We start from the raw sequence: 23,763 nt of genomic DNA, 5'->3' as shown, positions 1-23,763 counted from the left end.
GATGAATCCAGGTCAATTGGGCCATTACAGGACAGTGAGAATGAGACTATTAAAAGTGTCCCATTGTATTTGGTTTCACCCTATATGAATTGACATATAATAGCCCAGTTTTTGCAAAGATTTTCAAAATTTCTTACTGGATTAATCCCAGTTTACCCAGCCTGGGAACATCAAGTTAATTCTGTTTATAATAATCAGATAGCTTGGATTCTTGGTCTGATTTTGTACTCAGCCTAAACTGTGTAGGAATATTATGTACATTTTGAATACATTTGCATTACAACTTTTTCATGTTGTATATTTATCAAGTGTTTTTAGTTGTTTTGTTAAGGTTTGATAACATCAAACAGGTCTCTTTTACAAATGTTTCTGTATACAAATATAATTATTGCAGCTTTAAATGTTTTATCTTATAGTCTGAGACAGTAAAACATTTTTCTGCCTTACATGGGTGGATTTTGGTATGTATTTTAATATACAAAAAAGCGTTCAAAAGCGTAAGGATGTTTTTTTTTTATGTTTTTGAAAAAAGTCTCGCATGCTCACCAAGGCAATGTGCATTTACAATAAAAACAGTAATATTGTGAAATATTATTACAAATTAAAATAACTGTGGATACTTTCTATAATAATGACACTTTTAGTCTTGAAGTACTAAAATGCAACAAAACTCTGCCAGTGTGTCCAGCTTGAAATTCAGTCAAATTCTGTTTCTGCACTCAAATCAAAAACATGGCATGGCAGTGAAGTTGGAGACAGATCAGTGGTAGTTTGCACTTAAAAGCTTTGGCTGAGCTGATCATGTCAGTTGTTTGAACACTGATGTGACTCAACAGGGCTAAAACCACCAGTTTTACACCGATTTATTTCCCTAAAATATGCCTAATGGTTTGAGAAACACTTTCATTTTAAGTTATGAGCCTGAGTCACTGTTGCGCATGCGCTTTTGTAGCCCAAACTTAACTTCCAGTAGACTTCCGCAAAGAATCAATGACAACAAGTCCTTCTAGAGTAGATGATTTCTGATAACAAGCAAAATATGTTTGTGGCGTAAATCAGATGGGCTTATTGAAAATGCAAATTAATTTTCTGCCTGCAGGAGGTGCTTTTGGAGCGGCAGAGATAGAGGTTTCCCTGGTAACGGATGTACACAAAGCAGAGCTCCACTCACAAACGCTGCTTTATCAGGCATTACAGGCAAGACGAAATGAAAATGACATCGAAAATGTTCTGAAGACAGTCGTTTCCTTCAGAGATGCGGTGATATAAAAACACTCGCGCTGTGTTTCAATTTTGAAATGTGCAGTGCTCATATTTTTTCAACGAAGTCAAAGCCTTTTAGAAAATCTATTTGTGACGGTCAGTTTTGATATTGTGGTGGGTCGCAACAAATAAATCAATGTATGGGAAACATTGCATCCCACAGCACAACAAACTGAGCCCAACTTCAGTCAACTTTAACTGCGTTTGTAGTCAGCATCATTAGCCAGACGATAAACAAATACAGACCGGAAGTAAACTTTGGGCCAGGCGCGTGCGCCCGATAAAACCGTCTATATTCTCTCTGTGAATGTATGTGCATGATTGATAAGGGCCTGTGGAGGGAATTTGGCCAGGACACCGGGGTTACACCGCTACTCTTTACAAGAAGTGTCATGGGATTTTTAGTGACCACAGAGAATCAAGACCTCAGTTTAACGTCTCAATCGAAGGATGGTGCTTTTTTAAAGTATAGTGTCCCCATCACTATACTGGGGCGTTAGGACCCACACAGACCACAGGGTGAGCACCCCCTGCTCACTAACACCTCTTCCAGCAGCAACCTAGTTTTCCCAGGAGGTCTCCCATCCAGGTACTAACCAGGCTCAACCCTGCTTAGCTCAACCTGTGATGTTTCTTGTTAACTTGACCCACGCCTGATTGACTACGATTTTGGATTCTAATTTCGAACTGTAGCTATTGACTTTGTCATTTCTTGGAAAAGAGTGACCATGACATTATTCATTCTTTCAGTTGTGTTCAGCTATTGTATATATCGTTTGTGAACTTTGTAAACACGTTTTATGCAAGTTAAGGGATGTAGGGGGGTTGACGCCATTTTATTTTGCACATCTTTTCACATAGTTTTTGGTTTAGGGATTCAGGTAAGTTTAAAGTGTATTTTTAATCTTTAATTTTGGTTTAGGAAGTGTAGGGGGTTAAAAAAAGATAATCAGAGAGCTCTCAGATTTCATCAAAAATATCTTAATTTGTGTTCTTTTTTTGGGTGAACTTACCCTTTAAGCTCTTGTTATTCAGCATCTGGGCCCGTATGTATAAACTTCTCAGAAATGCTCTTAAGAATGTTGATGTGGCCTGAGTTCAGCTTGGCTCCAAGTCCCTCCTGTCTCCTCCCTCCTTCATCACCTCCCTGGTCTCTGTCTGCCGGCCCCCTCCCGGGTGTCCGTCCTCCTCCTGAGCCGCCTCTCAAGTTCCCACCTGCCCCTCCCCATGTAGTTTCTACGGTGCGAGAACACGCCTTCCGGGAGGGGGAGTAATGTCAGGATTCGAGAGAAGGGTCTGGCTGCAGCCTTGCACTTGCACTCTCATACACTTGCACTTCCGCTAGCGACGTCACTTGCAGTCTTTTTTTATTTTGTTCTATTTATTGATTACTTTTTGTTTGAATCTCTCAACATTTTACAACAGTAGCCAGGTGGTGAAGACAAGAAACAAGAAACTAACTTACAATGTCACTTGCAATCGCCACTTGCACTCTCCGATACCTGCGACGTCACTTGCAAGCGACACAAATCGTGCGTGTTGCCAATGGAGACAAGAAGCTGTGGTGGTGATTAAATTATTAAAACAAATTTTATACTATAACGTACAGGGTCCTGCAAGAAAAAGACAAGACCCACAAATCCGTGGCTACAGAACAGCAGAATATGAACGCAATGCACAAAGTCTCTCGTTAAGCATTTTCCTCCTGTAGAAAAACATAAACACTTAATATCGCTTAATGTATTAAGCATTAAGTGCAATTAAAAGATCAAATTCGATATATAGTTATTTATTTAATGTACTATAAGGCAAGCAGATGGCCATGAACACAATGCGCAAACTTTCACTTGTCCTCCCATACAGCAAAACGTGGCATAATAACGGATGATAAAGACATTTCAGTAGCCTATATGTCTTGTTGTTGACTCAAAGTATATACAGAACAGCAAATATGAACGTGCATTATGAAATGCATTAAGTTTTTAATAATGAAGAGCATTGAGTTTGGTCTTTATCATCTTACCACATTATGTCACGTTTTGCGGTGTGGGAGGAAAATACTATATACATATTCATTATATTAATAAACTGTATATTGAATTTGATATTTTAATAGCATCTTAATACATTAAGCCATGTTAAGTGTTTGTTTTTCTACAGGAGGAAAACGCTTAACGAGAGACTTTGCGCATTGCGTTCATATTCTGCTGTTCTGTGGCCACGGATTTGCGGGTCTTGTCTTTTTCTCCTACAGATGGCTTGCAGGACCCTGTACGTTACGGTACAAAATTAGTTTTAATCATTTAATCACCACCACAACTTCTTCTCTCCATTGACAAAACGCACGATTTGTGTCGATTGCAAGTGAAGTTGCAGGTATCGGAGAGTGCAAGTGGCGATTGCAAGTGACTTCGTAATTTAGTTTCTTTTGTCTTGTCTTCACCACCTGGCTACTGTTGTAAAATGTTGAGAGATTCAAACAAAAAGAATAAATAAATAGAACAAAATAAAAAAATAAAGACTGCAAGTGACGTCGCTAGCGGAAGTGCAAGTGTCTGAGAGTGCAAGTCTGAGAGTGCAAGCGCCTGCACTTTTGGGATTCTGGACTGTTTGTGTCATGGTTTGCCCCTGTTTCTGTTCCTGTTTGTCCTTATTTGGTCATGTTCCTGTCCTCGTTTAGTTTGATTATGTTCCATTGATGCCACCTGTGTTTCCCAATTGTCCCTTGTATTTAAATCCATGCTTTTGCGTTTTGTTTTGGTCGGGTCTACTTGTTTCTACGTGTGTTTGTTCAGCTCCTATTGTGGATTATCCCGTGTTTTCTTCATTAAAGACTATGAATGCTACTCCGTGTCGCCATTATGATGCAATCTTGTTGTAAAACATTTAGTGACCGTTTTAGCTACTTTCAATTGAAAGCAGTTGGCAACACTGGTCAGTGTTTTTTTCCCTTTATATTTTTTCATATTTTGATGGTTTAAGTGACATGTGGGGTCATAAAAAAACTCCCCAAACATCACTTTTGGCCACTGTTGTGTTTGGTGGAGTTAGTGCCACAATATGTAAGACCCTGCTTACTGTGTCATCACTGGTGCATTGCTGCATTTTTCCAATTTTACAGCCAAAAAAAAAAAAATTTAATTACTATTTTAATTTCTGCAGTTAGAGCATTGAATTGTAGAGTGGAAAAAGTTATAAAATTTCTTACTTGGTCAGTTGCAAAAAAAAAAAAGACTATCGTAACGACCAAGTTTGTATCGTTTTATCAACTCCATATCATCATATAACTCCAATATGTCATGTCTTCATTGGAAAGTGTGTGTCTCCTCCTCTTTACTGCCATCTTGTTACTCCTAAATAGGTTAGGAGACCTCTCCAGCTCTCTTACATAATTTAGAAGCTGAGACCTAGTCTTAACACTTAGGCACCTTTATGAATCACTCTTATTCTTAAGTCTAGGAATAAGAGTAAAATTACGTCATTCTTAGAATTTTGACACACTTATCCCCTGGAATAAATCCCTGATATAACAGGAGCTATCACTTGTTGGAATATTTTCCATATTGAGCGCCAAAAATGCTGACCACAATGGCTTTTTCTTTTTAAGTTTCACTCTTCCTGCAGATACTGAGTGCACGGTGCGTGGCTCCACAGGCTGCAGCTGTCTTCTTGATTTCCCTCCAGGACCTTCTTTGCCAAAATCAATCATTCTTTCTGTGACATTCATTGAAGAGATGATGGCAGCGGAGGAGCTTTAGGTTCAAACAAATGCAACTGCTTTATTGAAAATTTAAATAGTGTTTCCTATGCATGATTTCTCCATTGCAGTAGGCCTAATGGTTAGAGAGTCGGACTCGTAACCCAAAGGTTGTGGGTTCGAGTCTCGTACCGGCAGGGATTGTAGGTGGGGGGAGTGAATGGTGTGCTCTCTCCCACCTTCAATACCACGACTTCAATTGCCCTTGAGCAAGGCACCGAACCCCCAACTGCTCCCCGGGCGCCGCAGCATGAATGACTGCCCACTGCTCCGGGTGTGTGTTCACTGCTGTGTGTGTGCATCAGCATGCATTGATTAATAGCATTTAAAAAAAATTAAAAACGTGCTAGTGCAACCACCTGAGAAAGTTAATTGCAAAAGAGCGACCAGTTGGAAGAATGAGTCTGGAGCCCTGAATTGCCCAGCTCCCTCTGTCAATGATCTAGCACCCCCTTAGCACCTGCGTTCAAAATTCTCTGGCGCCGCCCCTGGTACATCGATGTTTTTTTGAAAAGCAAAAATTAAGTTTGTCCAACTCTAAACCCAAGTAAATTAGGTTATTAAATAAAAAACTAGCAAAATAGTTGTGCAGTGTCCCCACCACTTTTCAAAGCAAAGTTACGCCACTGGTTAAAATGCAGAGCACTAATTCCAAGTATGGGTCACCATACATGTCACGTCACTTTTAATTGCCTACTTAATGTCCTTTCTGAAGTATGAACACACCATGCCCTGTTAATGGTTATTTCTTGGAAAAGACTGACCATGACATTATTCATTATTTCAGTGGTGTCCAGTTAAAGTCAAATCATGGGTTTAGAACAACATGGGGGTAAGTAAATGATGACAAAGTAAATAAAAGTAAATGAGTAAACTCTAAGTAAAAGTTTTTTTTTTTTGGATGAACTATCCCATTAGATGGAAGGAATTGTAAGAACATTCCTTTTAAGACGTTCCCATCTGCAGTTGTACTGAGTGTGAAAATTGAATGTATTAGAAGAAATCTAATATTATGCTGTAATAAGAAAACTTTAGTATCAGACTTACTCAGAGTCTGAACTGGACACATTGATCCACATCCCTCTGGCAGCTGCATATAGTATACTGTTATCTTCTTAATCATGTCCATTTTTTGGGGGGCTTATTCTGCTACTCTGAGTGCTCTGTTTGGCGTGTTACTCCAGTGAGAAATAATGCCATTACATGATAGGACAAGAAGCACTAGGATGTATAATAGCCTATTTCTAGCTAATGTATTGTGCAGCAGTGATATTACGCACTGCATTCTGTCTCTGTGCGGCTTTATTTCTCACTTCCTCAAGTAATTGCCAAGTCAGTCAAGGTCTTCAAGAGACAGTCATGATCTGGAGTTTTTAGAATAGCTGTAACCTTGTCTACATCTGCCCCAATTTGAGTTAAAGCAATGTCCCACAAACATTAATTTATCCTTGGCCAATCTTATCATTCATCTATCTTTCACCTCTTATTCCCACAGCACCTGACAAGATTTCCCACTCTATATTATTCACTTAATTATTTCCCAAATGATAGGTCAAGTCAAGAGCTTGTTCATCTTGTCCTGTCGATCACAGCACAAGAGCTTGCACATATATAGCCAATCCCTTGACAGTTTATCCCTCCAGCACCTTCCATCTCCATCTTCATTTTGAATCTACATGAACTCATTTTAATTAAGTAGTCTAGGGAGGAACTACAACTGCCTGCAACTTAAATTCCCTTAAAACATCATCATTACAGGTAATCTTCATAGTCTCTGACTTTCAATCTTTAGGATAATATTCTAAGAAATATGATTCTAAAATACTGTATTGTGAATAACATAAAGAGATTTTTATTGCTCACAGATTTATAGCTTAATGGAGCTCTCAACATTAGTATTGTCTCAGATTTCCCCCTAAAATATCCAAAGAGTTGTAAACTAAAAAGAATAGTTCAATTAAAATTTTATCTAAAAAATGCCCGTTTAGGCCATCCAAGATGTAGATGAGCTTGTTTCTTCATCAGAACAGATTTAGAGAAATTTAGCATTACATCACTTGCCCACCATTGGATCGTCTGTGGTGAAACATCACAATAATCCACACGACTTCAATCCATCAATTAATGTCTTGTGAAAAGCTGCGTGTTTGTAAAAAACAAAATCCATAATAACACATCCTCTAGTGAAAAAGTCCCCTGTTATCCTCTGACATCAAAAATTATCAACATATTTGTTTAAAATGCTTTTGGAGTGTTTTTGCTTGTAAACGGTCCTTAATCTGTGCATTTTTCTTCTGATTCAAACAAGACCATTTTTTTTTCACTGGAGAAAGCAATATTGCATATTTTAGCAATGGTCTGACGTTAAAAATGTCGTATGATGGATTCGTTTCTACAAATACACAGCTTTTTACTTTAAGAGATGACTTGATAGACTGAAGTTGTGTGGATTACTTGTGGATTATTGTGATGTTTTTATCAGCTGTTTGGTCTGACAGCACCCGTCGCTGCAAATGATCCATTGGTGAGCAAGTGATGTAATGCTAAATTTCTCCAAATCCGTTCTGATGAAGAAAAAAACAGCTACATCTTGTATGGCCTCAGTATATTTTCAGCAGTTTTTCATTTTTGTCTGAATTATTCCTTTAAGGGTAGTCTTGTAGACTTTGATATCCTGGCTAATATGAGCACAGTCGGGATTACTGGGGTCTTTCTCCTCAGAATTCTAAAACAAATCCAAGAAGCAGGAGATTTAAACAAATGTCTCCATTTGCTCTCTTTATGCAGGGATATCAAAGAGGTTTTTCTTTCCTGTGGGTACTCTATGGCACAGCTGAATCTCATGTGATGGACTGTGAAAAATCTTTTTTTGCTTGAACCAGTCTCATCTCTTTCCTTGTCATCTCAGCTAGCTCTGTCAGCATGAGTTTTTGCAGTAATGATCTGCAATTGAGGCTGTAGGGGACTCTACAGACTCTATTTAGTATACAGGCCATATGCATCTTTCCTGTGTGTTCACCTGTGAGGTGTTGAAATATAATTTTTTTTCCTGCTTGTTGATTTCTTCAGCATAGACAGAGTTGTACTCTCGACTCTACTTAATTCACAGCAAACCATTTGCTTACCAAATGTGAAAATGATGCGAGATCTCAGGTAAATCCTAGATAAGCAATTAGGCTAACACTGGATTACACGTTTTTGCGAAGTCCCAGTTTCCGTATTTTCGTTATCTCAAGCTTTATTGTAAAATGGAAATACACATGCAAATATCTGAGGAGAAGAAAAGTCAGATCTAATGACCTGAAGTTTCAGCAAATAGGCACTAGAGAAACCTCCATTGTTTACAAATGAACAGTAGAGGGCAGTCACATCTTAATATGAGTTTTTCTTTCAGTACAGCTTGTGCATTTTCAGTTTGATATACAAAATGTTTAAATTTACCCAAAAATACCCAAATAATTGTTTTAATGTATGTTTTATACATTGACTTGGCGACACTTTGCATTGGTGCCACCATTGGATCGTCTGTGGTGAAACATCACAATAATCCACACGACTTCAATCCATCAATTAATGTCTTGTGAAAAGCTGCGTGTTTGTAAAAAACAAAATCCATAATAACACATCCTCTAGTGAAAAAGTCCCCTGTTATCCTCTGACATCAAAAATTATCAACATATTTGTTTAAAATGCTTTTGGAGTGTTTTTGCTTGTAAACGGTCCTTAATCTGTGCATTTTTCTTCTGATTCAAACAAGACCATTTTTTTTTCACTGGAGAAGTTTGATATACAAAATGTTTAAATTTACCCAAAAATACCCAAATAATTGTTTTAATGTATGTTTTATACATTGACTTGGCGACACTTTGCATTGGTGTACTGATGCAAAATAAACGAAAATCTGACATTAGCATAATGAAAAAAGTAGAAAAACAATTTATTTGAAATATGCTAAACAAAACAACACTGGCAACAATAGCATCATTGCACTGACGTTAAAAATGTCGTATGATGGATTCGTTTCTACAAATACACAGCTTTTTACTTTAAGAGATGACTTGATAGACTGAAGTTGTGTGGATTACTTGTGGATTATTGTGATGTTTTTATCAGCTGTTTGGTCTGACAGCACCCGTCGCTGCAAATGATCCATTGGTGAGCAAGTGATGTAATGCTAAATTTCTCCAAATCCGTTCTGATGAAGAAAAAAACAGCTACGCATAATGTTGCCCTGCAGCACTAATAGGCTATAGAGGCTATGAAAGTGTTGGAGAGATGCATTTAACACTCACAAAAACATCCTGTGCTTATTCAATTTAAGACAGCCAAAAAAAATTATTGAGATGAAACCCATTTACGTGGAATGTAGGGGACACAATGTCAAGCTTTATCACAGGCAATATCACAATACCGCGTGTTGTGGCATGTTCCATTTTTGATACTTAATTAAAAAAAAAACACTTGGCCACATCTAAGACCTGAAGCTTTAAGGATTAGGATAATTATTCTTAAGTCAAGGTGGGTTCACACAACAACCTGTGATAGCCAGAATTCCCCCATAATCTTTTTACACATGCTGAACTTTTGAATGGTAGTGTAGTTCATACAAAAATTAGAATTCTGTCATCATTTATTTACCCTCATGTCTTTCCAGCTGTTATACATTCACTGAATGAAAAAACTATTTTAAAGCAGCTCTTTCTCAATTAAAATTCTGACATTATAATAGCTTATATGTTTGGATTGACAAAAGAGTGAGTAAATACTGACAGAATTTAAATTTTGTGTGAACTATTCGCTAAATATAAATGGGTATGTGTTCAATTAAAGTCGGAATTAAATCAACATTTTTAAATATGCTATTGATCTTCTTGTGAATGATCAACAAGCAATCAACAACCAATGGATAGAACTAAATCCCACTCTACATTTTTTTCCTTCTTTGATAATCCAGTTCACTCAGATGTACATCAAAATACTGAAGAAACATCTGTTGCTACTTCTGTTAATTGCGACTTTATAGGCATATGAAGATCTTTTTTTCTCTGCCTCTCTCCTGTTAATGTCCTTTTGTGCTAATAAGCACCTGTTTCTCACATTGCAGAAACCTCAAACAACTACAGTAGCACACTTATTTCAATGAACTTCACATGATATATATACATATATGTATTGAGAGTGTATGTTGATTCTTTAAGTGTCTCATTACCATAATCGTACGTTTGCAGCTCTGATCTCTTTTCACGTTAACAATCTCCTTTTCCACCTTCTCTTCTTGCTCTCTTCTCTCCAGGTCCTGCAGAATCAGGCCTGAGGGCACTGTGGGATATTTCTGGCTATGAAGTCTGAAGGTCTGAATGTCTGGAGCTCTGGGGCATTGGAGAGATACTGAAGGTCCAGTTCAGTGCACTCTACAGGAGCATGAAGCCCCCAGGCTGTTTGCTGCTCTACGGCACAGCAGGGCCTCACTGCAGACTGTCCTCCTACCTGAGTGAGAATGACATGCTGGCTGGAGAGGGAGGAGTCTGAAGAAGAAACTTCAGGTGTTTCTGTTGCCTGCATGATGACTCCCGTTCCAGGATCTGTGCAGGCAGAACTTCGCATCAGAGGAAGAACCTCACACCTATGCAGGCCAAGATCAGAGGTCATCGTGGTGGTGATGTCATTAAGCGTGCAGGGGTGCTTCAATAGCAGGCAAGGATCTTACGGGACACAGACCAAACAAGTCAGGCACACAATCATCACATCTCTTTCGTTCTCTCTTTTAAATAAATATACAAATACACATAATGTAATTTTAAGCACTGATGATTTTGGTGCCATATTTCTTAATAAATATTATATCTTAACATACATGAAACAAGATAAATTTAGTTGAGAATCAAAGTGTCCGATAATAAGCTCTCTTTTCAGAGAACGTATATAAAAATTAAGCTAATTTTTCCCGTTGGTAAATTATTTCATTTAATGAACACAAAGTCATTTTCAGAGACCAACAGCCAAGGTCAGAATTGTTGTTAAATAATTAGTGCTGGGCAGCGATTAATCGCGATTATTCGCATGCAAAATAAAAGTTTTTGTGTACATAATATATGTGTGTGTACTGTGTATATTTATTATGTATATATAAATACACACACAAGCATGTATATATTTAAGAAAAATATGTTATGTTTATATACTTTATATATATATATATATATATATATATATACATGTAAATGTTTCCTAAATATATACTGTATGTGTGTGTGTGTCTTTATATATACATAATAAATATACACAGTACACATTATGTTCACAAAAACTTTTATTTTGGATGCGATTAATCGTGATTAATCGTTGCCCAGCACTATAAATAATACATTAAATTTAGGTTTGGTTTTCACCAAACCCTGTCATATACCCCCAGAACACTTGGAATATATGGCACATGATGTAGGGATGCACCGAATGTTCGGCAACCAAAATTATTCGGCCGACAATAGCAAAAAAAAAAGCTCTTTCGGTGTTCGGCAGGATCAGCGAAAAGACAAAAATAAATTGTACTGAACAATAATGTTAAAAGCACATGATAATGATAACACGCACTAATGCAGCAAACATGTCGGCAGTGTGGAAGTATTTAAAACTGTCAGAGAAAGATGCAAAAATCATTACAAGCACTGACAGCGAGAGACTGTTTAGTACTGCATCACATGTCTTCGATGAGAAGTGGAAGGGTGGTTGTTGCTTTTTACTGTATGATTGAAATCATGAAATGGCCTTAAACAATTAGTAAATAAATTGCAGAACGTTATGTTTTCTAATATACGCACGCATTGCACGTATTCTGACAGCGCTGCACAAGCTCGCGGCTCTATCTGCTTGTTTGCCAGGGTTCAAAGTCCAAAGCGAGAGGAAAATATGTGCTGAAACAGTCAGTTGCTCAGTAACATTTTTATGAATTTATGAACATTTTTAAAGGCATGTGACAATGCGATATGTGCGACAAATATCTTCCCAAACTCGTAATGACAATCATTTATAAATCTGTTGTCAGCTGCACTGAGGACTTCCTGCGGGTTTCTGCCAAAATAAAAGCTGAGAAAAAGCAAGAATTCCATCGACATTCATAAATGTTAGTATTGTAATTTTACTGTTGTTCTGTAAAATAAAATAAAAAAGACAATAATAATGATAATAATAATTACAACAGCTCTATTAATTAGAGGTGCTCCGATCAGGATTTTTGAGGCCGATCGCCGATCACAGAAAGCAGTATCTACCGATACCGATCATCAATACCGATCTTTTTAAAGCCTTCTTTTTATCATTTATAACTATTTATAGTGATACTCCAATCAGGATTTTTTAGACATTTATTCAGGGCCTGAATTTCATTTTTGAAAATGGGATAATTCCCCTCTTAGGTGACTCTTGTGAGAGGGGAAGCAGCTTTCACACAGGAGTCCGCTACTGAATCAGGCTGTTTACCACAAACAATATTTATCCATTATTTTGATTTCAAATCCAAACATTGTCACTGAAAATGCTTTTTCAGCATTGCAATTCTTTTTTTTTTTTACACAGTACAGTAATACAATCTTTCAAAGACATGTTTAGGCACAATAAATATAAGCAACACATTATTCAGTGCTTTTTACTTTAGCATTTACTTCTAGATTTATATATTAAGTTGCTCAAGCAATTGGCAAAACATTTAAGTTACTTTTCTTATGTTATCACAAACTTACCATTGACAGAAATAGTCAGCTCTACTGCCTTTCCTTTTGCCTTTAAATCTTTATTACAAGCACTCCTGCGGTTCATAAAGAACTTTGTTTTCCTACCTCCACGAGTGCCATCTATTTTTGCTTTGTTTATCTAAAAATGCTCTTTCCCTTTAAACCTAGCCAAAAAGCCACATGTGTTGACTGTGAAACACAGTAGATTTTAATAATATGCATTTATGGTGTAATTACTAAATTTTCGTGTCAATCCATGTTCATATTTACTGCAAACGATGTGCTGTTACTTTAATTCAGCGCTTGCAGGCAGCAAAAATAGACTCGGTGTGAAATCGATCTCTGCACTGCTGCAGACGCACCGCTCCTGAACGCACTGCACCACGTATGCACTGCAAACAGAATAATGTGAACCTGGCATTATGTGTGTGCGCTTCGAGTGTGCACGAGCACACAGTCTCCAGGAGAGCGTGCGAGCACTGAATGGTTAAACACTGGCAAGAATTAAAAAGAAATGCAATTTACGCACGCGGCGATTTGTGAAATTACGTCTCACACAAGGTTTTCAAATTACTTTATAAGTTATTTAATGAAAAAAGCATTACAATTATTTCACCCGCGCCGGACAGAGACTGAGACGGTGCCGCTGCATGTCGTGCCAAACCTTTCACGGCAGCGTCATCAGCTTGAGATCGTTTTTTTGAGATCGGCCTTTTAGAGACCGCCGATCAATCATCCCAACGTGATTATCGGCCGATAGTGATCGGTAGCTGATCTATCGGAGCACCCCTACTATTAATACATTTATTATAACATTCACACATAGTGTTCAAATTGGGATCTGTAAATAATTATCTTCTGCTCAGCAAGGCTGCTTTTATTTGTACAGTAAAAAAAATGCATACCTGATTCAAGTCTCAAAAATGGCCCAAGAATATTATTTTACTAACTTATTCATTTTAAGTTAAATTGTGCTTTGTTGGTATAATGTCTGCTAGAATGTTAGAAAACATTCAGTGTTAAGTAAATATTTTGAAATAATTGTTTTTTTCTTTGAAAAACAAGACAAAACAGTAAAAAACACATTTTGGCTATTTAATTTATGTATTGGTGAAAAAAATTGGCAAAATACATAAGGAAAAAATGATAATTTTCATTTCGTTGCATCCCTAATTCTGTGATATTTTTCATCTATTTTTGAAAACTTGATGCTAATCTCTATCCACTGCCTTTATATGGATTGCGAGCATGCTAGACATTTTTTTTAAATCATCTTTTGTGGTCTAGTTAAAAATATGAATTATTCTTTTCTACTCTTCTGAAACACATTTGAAAAGACATTGTGAAAATAGAGAAAATGGCGAATTGCGGATAGCTTGAATCTCTTTTTGAAAGTGATTTTTTTGCCATGTGGTGTATAGCCGGAATTGTTTTTTGTTTTTTTACATCACATTCTCATTGTGTCTGTAATCAAGCTGTAACTCAAAGCCTGTCATGCACACTTACTTGATGTGTCCACTTCTGTGTCCTGCATCACTGTGTGCAGGGTTGTCATTGGAACCGAAGCTGCATCACTGTCACGGTGACCGTTACTGACTGGTGATAAACAACCTGAGAGTAGAGGTCGAATGAAATCTGAGTTACATTTATGTTTTAAGCCACACCAAGTGGTTTAGTGGATTACTGTTGTATGTACTGTATATTCAGTGTATGTATATTCATACGTTTGCATGTTTTCCGAAGTGAAGACCGTGTCTGGTAGGTGACACACACAATTGTAAATAGGACGGTTGTTAATATAGCTGTTGCTGCACAAGCAGTCAATATGGACGATACATTTTGGATGGGAGGTGCTGAGGTCTGGGCTTTTGCAACACCAGTCCCCCCTTCACCTAAAAGTGGAAGAATCAGTTAGAACACATACTACCAAGATCAACTTTCATTCTAAAATTCTGTCATTATTTAATCTTTCTTTCTTTTGTTGAAGAGGTAATTCAGTAATTGTATTTATTTATTTGGTTTGGTAATTAAGTACTTTGAAGGTTGTATGTTTTGGGTCTTTTACTATGTCAGTAAATAGTAAAAACATTAATCTGACTGATTTATATGAAACAGACAATTGAAAAAAAAAATCTGTGGTCAAAATAATGATTTGTTTAAAGATTCAGTTCTCAGGTGACTCACTGACTCAATGATCACTGGAGAGGAAGATTATTATTAGTCATTAACAACTCCATTTCATTACATAAATTGTGTGGCTGCAGAAGACTTGAAATATAACACACAAGTCCAATGAATTACTTTTTGTGCCTTTTTTGAAACTTAACAAACATGATCACAATTTTTTCATATTCTTCAAGAAATTCTTCTTAGTGTTCCACTTAAAATAAGCACGATATAGGTTTGGAATGACATGAGAGTGAATAAATCCTGATGGAATTTTCTTGTCTATGTAAACTCTTCTTTTAAAACACAATCAACAGATTCCTAAGTTTTTAGAACCTGCACTCATCAACAACTATAAGGATATGAATCAATAGCACAGCAAATTTTAATGAGTCTTGCTTTTAAAAACACAACAACTGCAGCTGCCTTATTCTGTTGCCTTCCCTTTCTTTCTAAGCACCCCTCTTCCTGTTGCTGGTGGTGTATCTGATCAGCAGAATGCTAAAAGACCTCTGTCAATCCATGATGATGTGGGTTCAGGGAGGATCGACCCTCAGTCCATGCTGAGCACTTTCAAAGAGCATTGACTGATCCTTGCTGGATAAATACCTTCTCCCTTACTTAACCCGTAATCACGTTGAGAGAATAAAGAGAATAGAGATAAAACAGTGAGAAAAGAGGTAAAAGTACTGAAGCTCAGATAAGAGCATGGAAAGAATGAGTGCGAGCAGGGGTGAAGAGAGTACCACAAATTTTAGAGGATGAAAATGTGAAGAAAATGTGTCTTTAAGCATGAAAGATTTTCGCTCTTTCTTTTGTTGCTTGATTAACATGCTGTCCACTTAAAACCGAATGCACGAATGCAATATACTGATACACATCTGATATTCTCCCAACTGCTTCTGTTCACATAACCAAGTGTGTTGACGTGAATGCTCATCAAAACAGACAATTCACAGACATCATTCTGTGTGTACATCATTCTAAGGTGTCCATAGAGGGTTGCCCTCTCTGATTGAGCTCTGCTTATGGGGCAGTTAAATAGAATGCATTTTGTTCAAAAACAGTTGGATGAAGCAAAACAGAACAGAACACAGGGGGTCTGGAGACACGCTTTTAACTTGACACCGTGCTTGGAGTCAGTCATGCTGGTGTAAGTTGTATTTATCAGTATGGTACTCACGGCTACACTGTATGTTTCTGAAGGGTGCGGGGCCACATGGAAGGCATTCCAAATCTTCTTGTCTATCCAGTCGCATTTTGCTGTAGAAACTTTCATTAGAGAAAAAAAAGGTTTCGGTTTGAAAACCAGGATACAGGTGTGTGTGTGTGTGTGTGTGAGTCTATGAAGTTTTGGGTGTGAAGTTGCATGCAATCAGTCGTGTGTGGGTTGATCACAATTATCAGTTATAAACGTCATATGTCATAAAGGTTGTTTTGTGTGTATGTGTGAGAAAGTCTCACCCAGGGAGGCAGTTTCCACACACTGCATTGTCTGTGTGAGTGCAGTGCTTGATTTGGTGTCTGTTGAGTCTGCGGCAGTTCTGGCACAGTGCACAAGGGTGAGAACCCCAGACTTCCTTAAACCACCGAACTTCACATACGTCACACACTGCCGACACTCCTACGCCATAACCACAGTCCTAATCGCCCACAAGCACACAAACATAATCAGTAACACGATAAGTACATTGGATGTGTCCATTTTTTTCTGAGAACACAGCTTTTGTAACCTTGCCCTGTTTGCAAGTCATTTAAGGTCATGTGTAAGCCTCTGGTGGCAGGGATATGATACCACAGCATGTTTACATAGTCCACAATTTGGGGCTCTGCCAATTTTAATCAATTATTTGAAAAAAAAAGTAACATTATCAATACTTTTCTGTGTTTTATTAATATAGTCTATGGTTTATACACACACACACACACACACACACACACACACACACACACACACACACACACACACACACACACACACACACACTGTCGATCAAAATATTGATAATGTAGCTATTAAATAGCTTAGAAATTATAAATGAAAAAATAATTTTATCCTTAAGTTGTATGTCAAGGACTACTAAACCATCAGTCCAACATTTGCTACAAAATAACCTGATAAACTAGCCAAAATGAGAAACTATATGGGAATATTTGGATTAACTTGTCAAAAACAACTGCATAAACCAGTCTATAGGCTGATTTGCTGGCCTTAGTTAGTCTTCCAGATTTGTCAGACTGGGGTTTTCAGCTGGGTTTTCAGGCTGGGAGAGCAGTTTGCTGACCAGCTATACCAACTGAGCACCAGCTAAGACCAGCAAACTTTAGAAGCTGGTGTCCCCACTTGTCGAAGCTGTCCCCACCTCCAGCAGGATAAACATTCCCTGCATAATCAAGTGTTTATAAATACAGTATCTACTTATATATTGTCTTACAAAGTCAGTCAAACAGGTTGCTGACTTTGACTGCTGGGATTCATATGCTAGTTTATCTAAATGTGTTTAAAAATAAGTGACGGTTAATTATAGGTGTTATTTTCTTCACACAGCCTCTGGGCTTCTCAAATGTTGATTAATAAAGTGAATGACTTTTCAAATGTTTGCTTTACAGTAATCCTGAAATGATGGATACACAGCAGGGCATTTCTCTTGCTCACTCACACACAATATCGCTCTTTCTCTCACCTCTTTCAGTTCTTGACCAGGTGGACATTGTGGGCACTTGTGACATTGTCCACCGTTGTAATATTCGTCCATCGAGCAATCCATTCCATATCTAAGAGAAGGGGGGGGGGGGGGGTAATATTAGATAGATTATTTTGCTTAGAATTTACAGTCCATTTCACTATAGCGAATTAATAGCTTTTTTTTTTAAGGAAAAAGCTTTCGTTAGTTTCCTGCAATGTATATAGGCTACAGTCAGCTATTTACGTTCGTTTCAATAATAAAGATTAATGTCCATTCATTTTCATCCATTCCAGATCTCAGAACACAGAGAAACAGATCAAGCGAGAGCACACATCGAGGTGCCATCTAATACAAAAATACCTCAGTTAAATGATCTGTTGGGAATAATCTAACCGAGGCATAAAATACAAGAAAAGTGAGAAGTGGTCAAACTGAACTAAGTAGGGCACACTGCTATGATACAAAAGTAGAGAGCAATGCACCGCTATCATGAATCTCCTGTAAAGTCACGTATTAGGGACCGTTTCATCCACACTTACATTGCAGCAGGGGCAAATCTCAGCAGTCACTTAATTCTCTGTCCCATTAAAGTAATCGTCTTCTGTGGCTTTGGGCAAATTCGGTCCAGTTTCGCTTGCGGTTGAAGTTGACTGGCTGGCACATTTGCCCGGTGCGCTACAGGGCGCTGCGCGCTGGGACACACAGGCATGCCCCGACATGTTCGCACTGCTGTCACTGAAATCCGCTAAAGCCGCAGAAGAAAAGATGTGCGGGCCGGGCTCAGTCAAAGTCCGTTTCGTTGAGAAATGCTCTTGAATGGAAATTGCGATTCAAAGGGATTTCTCACAAAAGCCTGAATAAGAAATCTCATATAACATGATACCCGTTTGAAAACTTGTTGCGCAGTCCTGTTCCTCAAAATGTGATGATATAAGTTTTTTTCTCTCTCAAATGAATGTGGTCTAAGATCGTTTTACTCGGTTTAAGAATTTCATGGTTTATCTCGCTGCAGCAGCCTCTTAAGGACAAAAGGGGGCGATGATGAATTTACATGAATGAATCAATGACTCTACACAGCTTAATAAAACTTAAATAGCACAACAATTCATTTTCATTTGTAGCTCATAACATTATATTACATTACAGTACATTGTATTTTATTGCATTCCATTATTAGACTGCATTACTTTAAGTTGAACGCTGCAGCTCAGCAAGTACCAGAGCAGGCCATGTTTACTATGCCTTCCCTTAAGCAAAGAAAATATATTTCCTAATCTATGAATGATCAATATATTAAATGAGATAACAGTATATTAGAAATTATAAAGAATAATATATTGTGTAAATATATTACAATATATTGAATAATACACAAGGAATGGCTGCTTTCATGTAGGCTATTGAAAAATATGTGACAATATACCAGTCATTCTTGAGAAGTGGGACAAAACGGTGCAAAATTGAAAAAATAAAACCTTGTACTCAGACAAATGAAACTAAATATATATTTCTTATATGTACTAAGCTACTGAGCTATGCTTTGATACAACCTCCCAACTTTTCTAATTTTTAACAAAATGTGCTTTCTTTTACCTTGGACTGTGTAATATAATTTCAACTTTATCTTTAACAGCATTCAAGATGTTTTTAGCATTTCAAAACACATTCTGGTGTTAGCAGACAGATTACACTTTCACATGTGACCAATAATTCCACAACAAATATAAAATATCATAATGAAATATTATCAAAATATTCAACTGACGGAGGTGACACATCTGACGGTGGTGACGAAAACCTGAATTTGTAATAATTTTAACTATCAAATACATTGAATCAGTCAATTACTGTATTAAAACAAACAACAAACAGTGAGTATGTTATTGTTTATAAAGCTTTTATTCAAGTCACATTTAAGTATTTTGATATATCATTGGAACACAAAATCTTATGGTGGTGACATCTGACGGTGTTATACAGACATGTAATAAGATATGGTACTGCATGTGAAAGAATATATATTGAACATATAATATATATTAAATTATATATTTAATTATATATGAATTATATGTTTTATATATATATATATATATAGTGTGTGTGTGTGTGTGTGTATATGTGTTTTGTTAGTTTTGTCCGTTTAGGATAAAAGTGTCTGCTAAATGACTAAATGTAAATATATTTACTCATGCAGTATATACACACATATATGGAAATATGTATTTCTTTTATTTAACAATCATTTATTTTTATAACATTCACATTTATATGGTAACATCTATACAGAGGTGGACAAATAACTGTACAACAGCAACATTGCTTTAACAAAAAAGCAAAACAGCAAGATTTATTTGACATCAAAACAAACATTCAAAAATGCTCTCTAATCGCTCTCTACGCACTTTGATGTCATAGACAGAAGAGTCTGTGCAGTGCTGCTTCAAGTCCAACAACTATTGTGCTTTGTTAGGGGATGCACAACAGTTCTCCTATAGCTTTATAATATTTTCATGTACATAATTTTGCAAAATCGGACAATATTGTGTCTAATATATACCACAATATTAACTTCTTATTATTGAATTGTTGTAAATAAATATCACATTTGCAAATGGTCAGTGTTCAAAAAATGCTGGGAGGTCACTTCATGTAGCCTTACAAGAGTGATTGCTGATAGACTGTCTGAAAAAAAGTGACGTTTTAGAGAAGAAAAAAAATCACCCACTGACTTTCAAAGCTGCTACATAGTAACAACTTTCTACTTCAAGGACCTTGATAGAAATGTAGTGGAGTGAAAAGTATGTTACTTGCCTTTCAAATGTAGTGTGACGTTAAAGTCATAAGTTTCCAGAAAAATAATACTCAAGTAAAGTGTACTTAAGTACAATACTTAATTAAATGTACTTCGTCACTGTCCACCTCTGCGATCTATGTGCAAGATATACACAATAAAGGATAAAAAGTTATGAATATTAGATTTATCCTTGTCTTCAGTTCTATATCAATATATAGCCATATATTTTCAATGCATTGCTGTATATTGAAAAATATAAGCACTAGTTTCCAATGCATGGAAATGTATTATGTAATATAACGCACTATGTATATTCCCATATATTTTTGTTCCATAAGGGTTATTTGACCTGACTGAGAATACAAGGTATCAGTTTTCTTGAAAATTATCACATACAAACTATTATGAAATTGTTAAGCTAAGTGAAAAGTTTTTGTGCAAGAGATTGGTGTGTATGTGTTGATGAAAAGATAACTGCAGAGACTGGTGTGTGTGTGTGTGTGTGTGTGTGTGTTAGAGAGAGAGAGAGAGAGAGAGAGAGGGAGTAGGAGGGCACTGTAGCCTTGCATAGCAGTCATAGTGGTTTTGGCAAAGGAGGAAAAAACAGATAGAGAGAGTGGGAGAGAGTGCGTGAAGGAGTATTTTTATATTCTGTCAAGAGTTATTGTGTCTGAACTGGACCAGGTCAGAGACAATGTTTTGTCACTTAACTGATCTTAAGCAACTCAAATTACAGAACATCATGATGTTATATTAACAAAACAGTTTCACAGATAGTTTGGCCATTGTTGTCATGAGTACTGTCGTGGTCGTCCATGTGATCACCTCATCCCTGAATCTTATCTCAGCCCGTTCCTGTCCTCTTCCACTTCACACACATCCTTATCTGCAGCATAGATTTGCTCTGACCTCTAAAAAGACGCATGTGTATGTGTTTTGACGTCCAACTTTATATTTAAGTGTAAGACAGATGTTGTTCTATGAAGGTGCCCATCCTAGTAAAAAAGTAATATATTTAAAATACATTTATTTCATACTAAGTATAGTTCAAATCTATTAACATATTTACTGAGAGATAACTCGAGACTTACTGATATAAAAATTATAATTAAACTTTATTTGGCATACTACATGTGCACAATGCACATTTCTCTTAATATTAAGTCTAAAATGTGTTTTAATGTCACTTTTGATGAGGATTGTATGATCTTTGAAAAATATCGGTCTTCAAATTCCAAATATTTAAAGTGCACCTTAAGCATACTTGCAATAGTTCCACTTTAGCACAATCAAATATACTAAGTATATCTTTAATTGGACTTTAGCACTACTTCTGCACAATTAAAGTGCATTAAGTACAAAATTAGTTAGACTTCAAGTATACCAGTTTAGTGTACTAAAAGTACAATTGCAGGGCATTAATATGAAAATGTATTTGTGACATACTTAGCATGAAATAAATGTATTTCAAATACATTTAAGTATAATTATTTTTTACTAAGACAGACAGAGTCTGTAATGTTGAACTTCGGAAAAAAATATAGTGCGACTGATTAACGCAAAGAAATTCTTTTGTAGACATCAAACTGAAACCCTTGAATTTTAGGACCATGTAGAAATGAAGGCATGTGTGCCAGTGCCTGTATGAGCATTTGCATCTGTGTCTGAGTGTATGAATGTGTGTGTTAGTGGGAGTTTTAAGTATGAAGGCCGTAGAGCAGAGCCAGACTCAGGAATAGTTCAGATAAGAACACTTTAACCACCTGGAGAGTGAGACACCTTAAGCATTAAGTACTAACATTAATTAGTACTACAATTAAAAGGGTATATTAAAATATAAGTGGTTTAAATATGAAAGCTAATTCATCCTTGATGACAGTAGCTGATATGGGCCCAGGGACATCTCTGTGCACCTGCTGTTGACAGAGGAAAAACTATGAAAAGTGGCATAAGAACCCCCAAAATCATCCACGTTACTGACTCGAGGGGTTTGCCTTAGACCGGCAAAATAGACATAATGAGAAAAACAAACATACACCAAAGAGGACCTGAAAGAAAACATACTTTTATTTTTACTGATCATTGTACTATTATTTTGTTTTACTCAACTAACTTCCAAACCTGATTTGCTTTCTGGAACACAAAAGATGTATGAATTTGTAAAGAAAATGAAGATGTGTCTCAGTATGTGGTTTTTTTTTTTCTCAGAGAGACATAAACTTATTTTTGAACCATTTTGACAAAACTCACATGTTTATAGCAGCAACTCAGTTTAAAGTATTGGATATTTTCTGAATGTCCTGAAAAGATGACTTATGTTGAATTATTATGTATGCCAAGTGTTTTTATCTACAGAAACATCTGGCCTGTTTACAGGTGTCTGGGAGTGATATAGAACGAGAGATTGTCTCTCTCATTTATCAGAACATTTGTCAAATGTTGGACTGGTCCCTGGGGATGAAGGAACACCAGCAACCTCAAAAACTGCTTTATAGACTCTTACTTAAATACATATGCACATTCACTTAAGTGGCTTTACTGTCTGTCCGCTAGAGTTTGTAATGCAAAAAGTTAATCTGACCTATATGGAGATTACAGTTTTTGAGAAGCGTTATACATAAAGATAAAAGTTCATAAAGACAGTCACTTGCTTCATTCCTGAATGATTCAGCCGTTCGAACGAATCAATTGAATGAATGATTCAGTGATAAAATCAGTGACTTGCCGCCACCTGCTTGCGGATTTAGTTAAAATTTTAGCGTGTAATTTCAGTTACTTAAATAATTTCATATTTCTGTATTCAAAATTGTATAGGCTATTTAAAACATTAATCTCCACATGAATTTATGAATTTAAAGTTGGCTACAAATTAATTTATTAATACTAATTTCGTATTAAAACTTTAATCAGGATAAAACCGTATATTAAAAGTTAACATAGCATTTGCAAATAACAGCATATCTAAAAGTATGAGACAACAACAAACAAAAAAACATACCATTAAGAGCCGTGCTTGCACAGCGAAATTTAACTCGAAAAAACCTTCTGTGGTTTAAGAAGCGGTCTTTTACTTGACTTAAGCGTGAAAACCATCCCCGGAGCTGTGTGAGACACTTTTTATTAAACCCCTCTGGGGTCGAGGGTGTTTTGGGGCCTGGAGAAGTTTCTGGGTCTCAATCAGGCTCAAATTGATAAGCGATATTGACGACTTCATTGTCAGAGAAACCAGGGCAAAAGTTACCGTAGGTACATCCCTTACGAAAAGTAACCATTTGAAAATGCTTTGTATACGTTAAAGCTTCCATGCAATTACAAATGATCTTACAAACATCGTGAAATCTACCGTATGCTGACCGAGATAAAGGT

At 36.7% G+C, this 23,763-nt stretch overlaps 1 protein-coding gene across 1 annotated transcript; it reads right to left on the bottom strand.

Moving 5' to 3' along the window:
* Positions 1-9,716: 9,716 nt before the first annotated feature.
* Positions 9,717-18,311, bottom strand: eda2r (ectodysplasin A2 receptor). The gene is made up of 7 exons (XM_016289462.1): positions 18,140-18,311; positions 17,598-17,688; positions 16,378-16,556; positions 16,097-16,185; positions 14,472-14,639; positions 14,254-14,358; positions 9,717-10,722 (listed from the first exon to the last, which is right to left on the bottom strand). Exons 2-7 carry the CDS (start codon positions 17,679-17,681, stop codon positions 10,325-10,327), a joined length of 1,023 nt encoding a protein of 340 aa, XP_016144948.1. The 5' UTR covers positions 17,682-17,688; positions 18,140-18,311; the 3' UTR covers positions 9,717-10,324.
* Between the last annotated feature and the right edge of the window lie 5,452 nt (positions 18,312-23,763).

Source organism: Sinocyclocheilus grahami, unplaced genomic scaffold (genome assembly GCF_001515645.1).
Source record: "Sinocyclocheilus grahami isolate Dianchi unplaced genomic scaffold, SAMN03320097.WGS_v1.1 scaffold12.1, whole genome shotgun sequence".
Lineage (NCBI taxonomy): Eukaryota > Metazoa > Chordata > Actinopteri > Cypriniformes > Cyprinidae > Sinocyclocheilus > Sinocyclocheilus grahami.
This window is presented reverse-complemented; position numbering and strand designations above follow the sequence as displayed.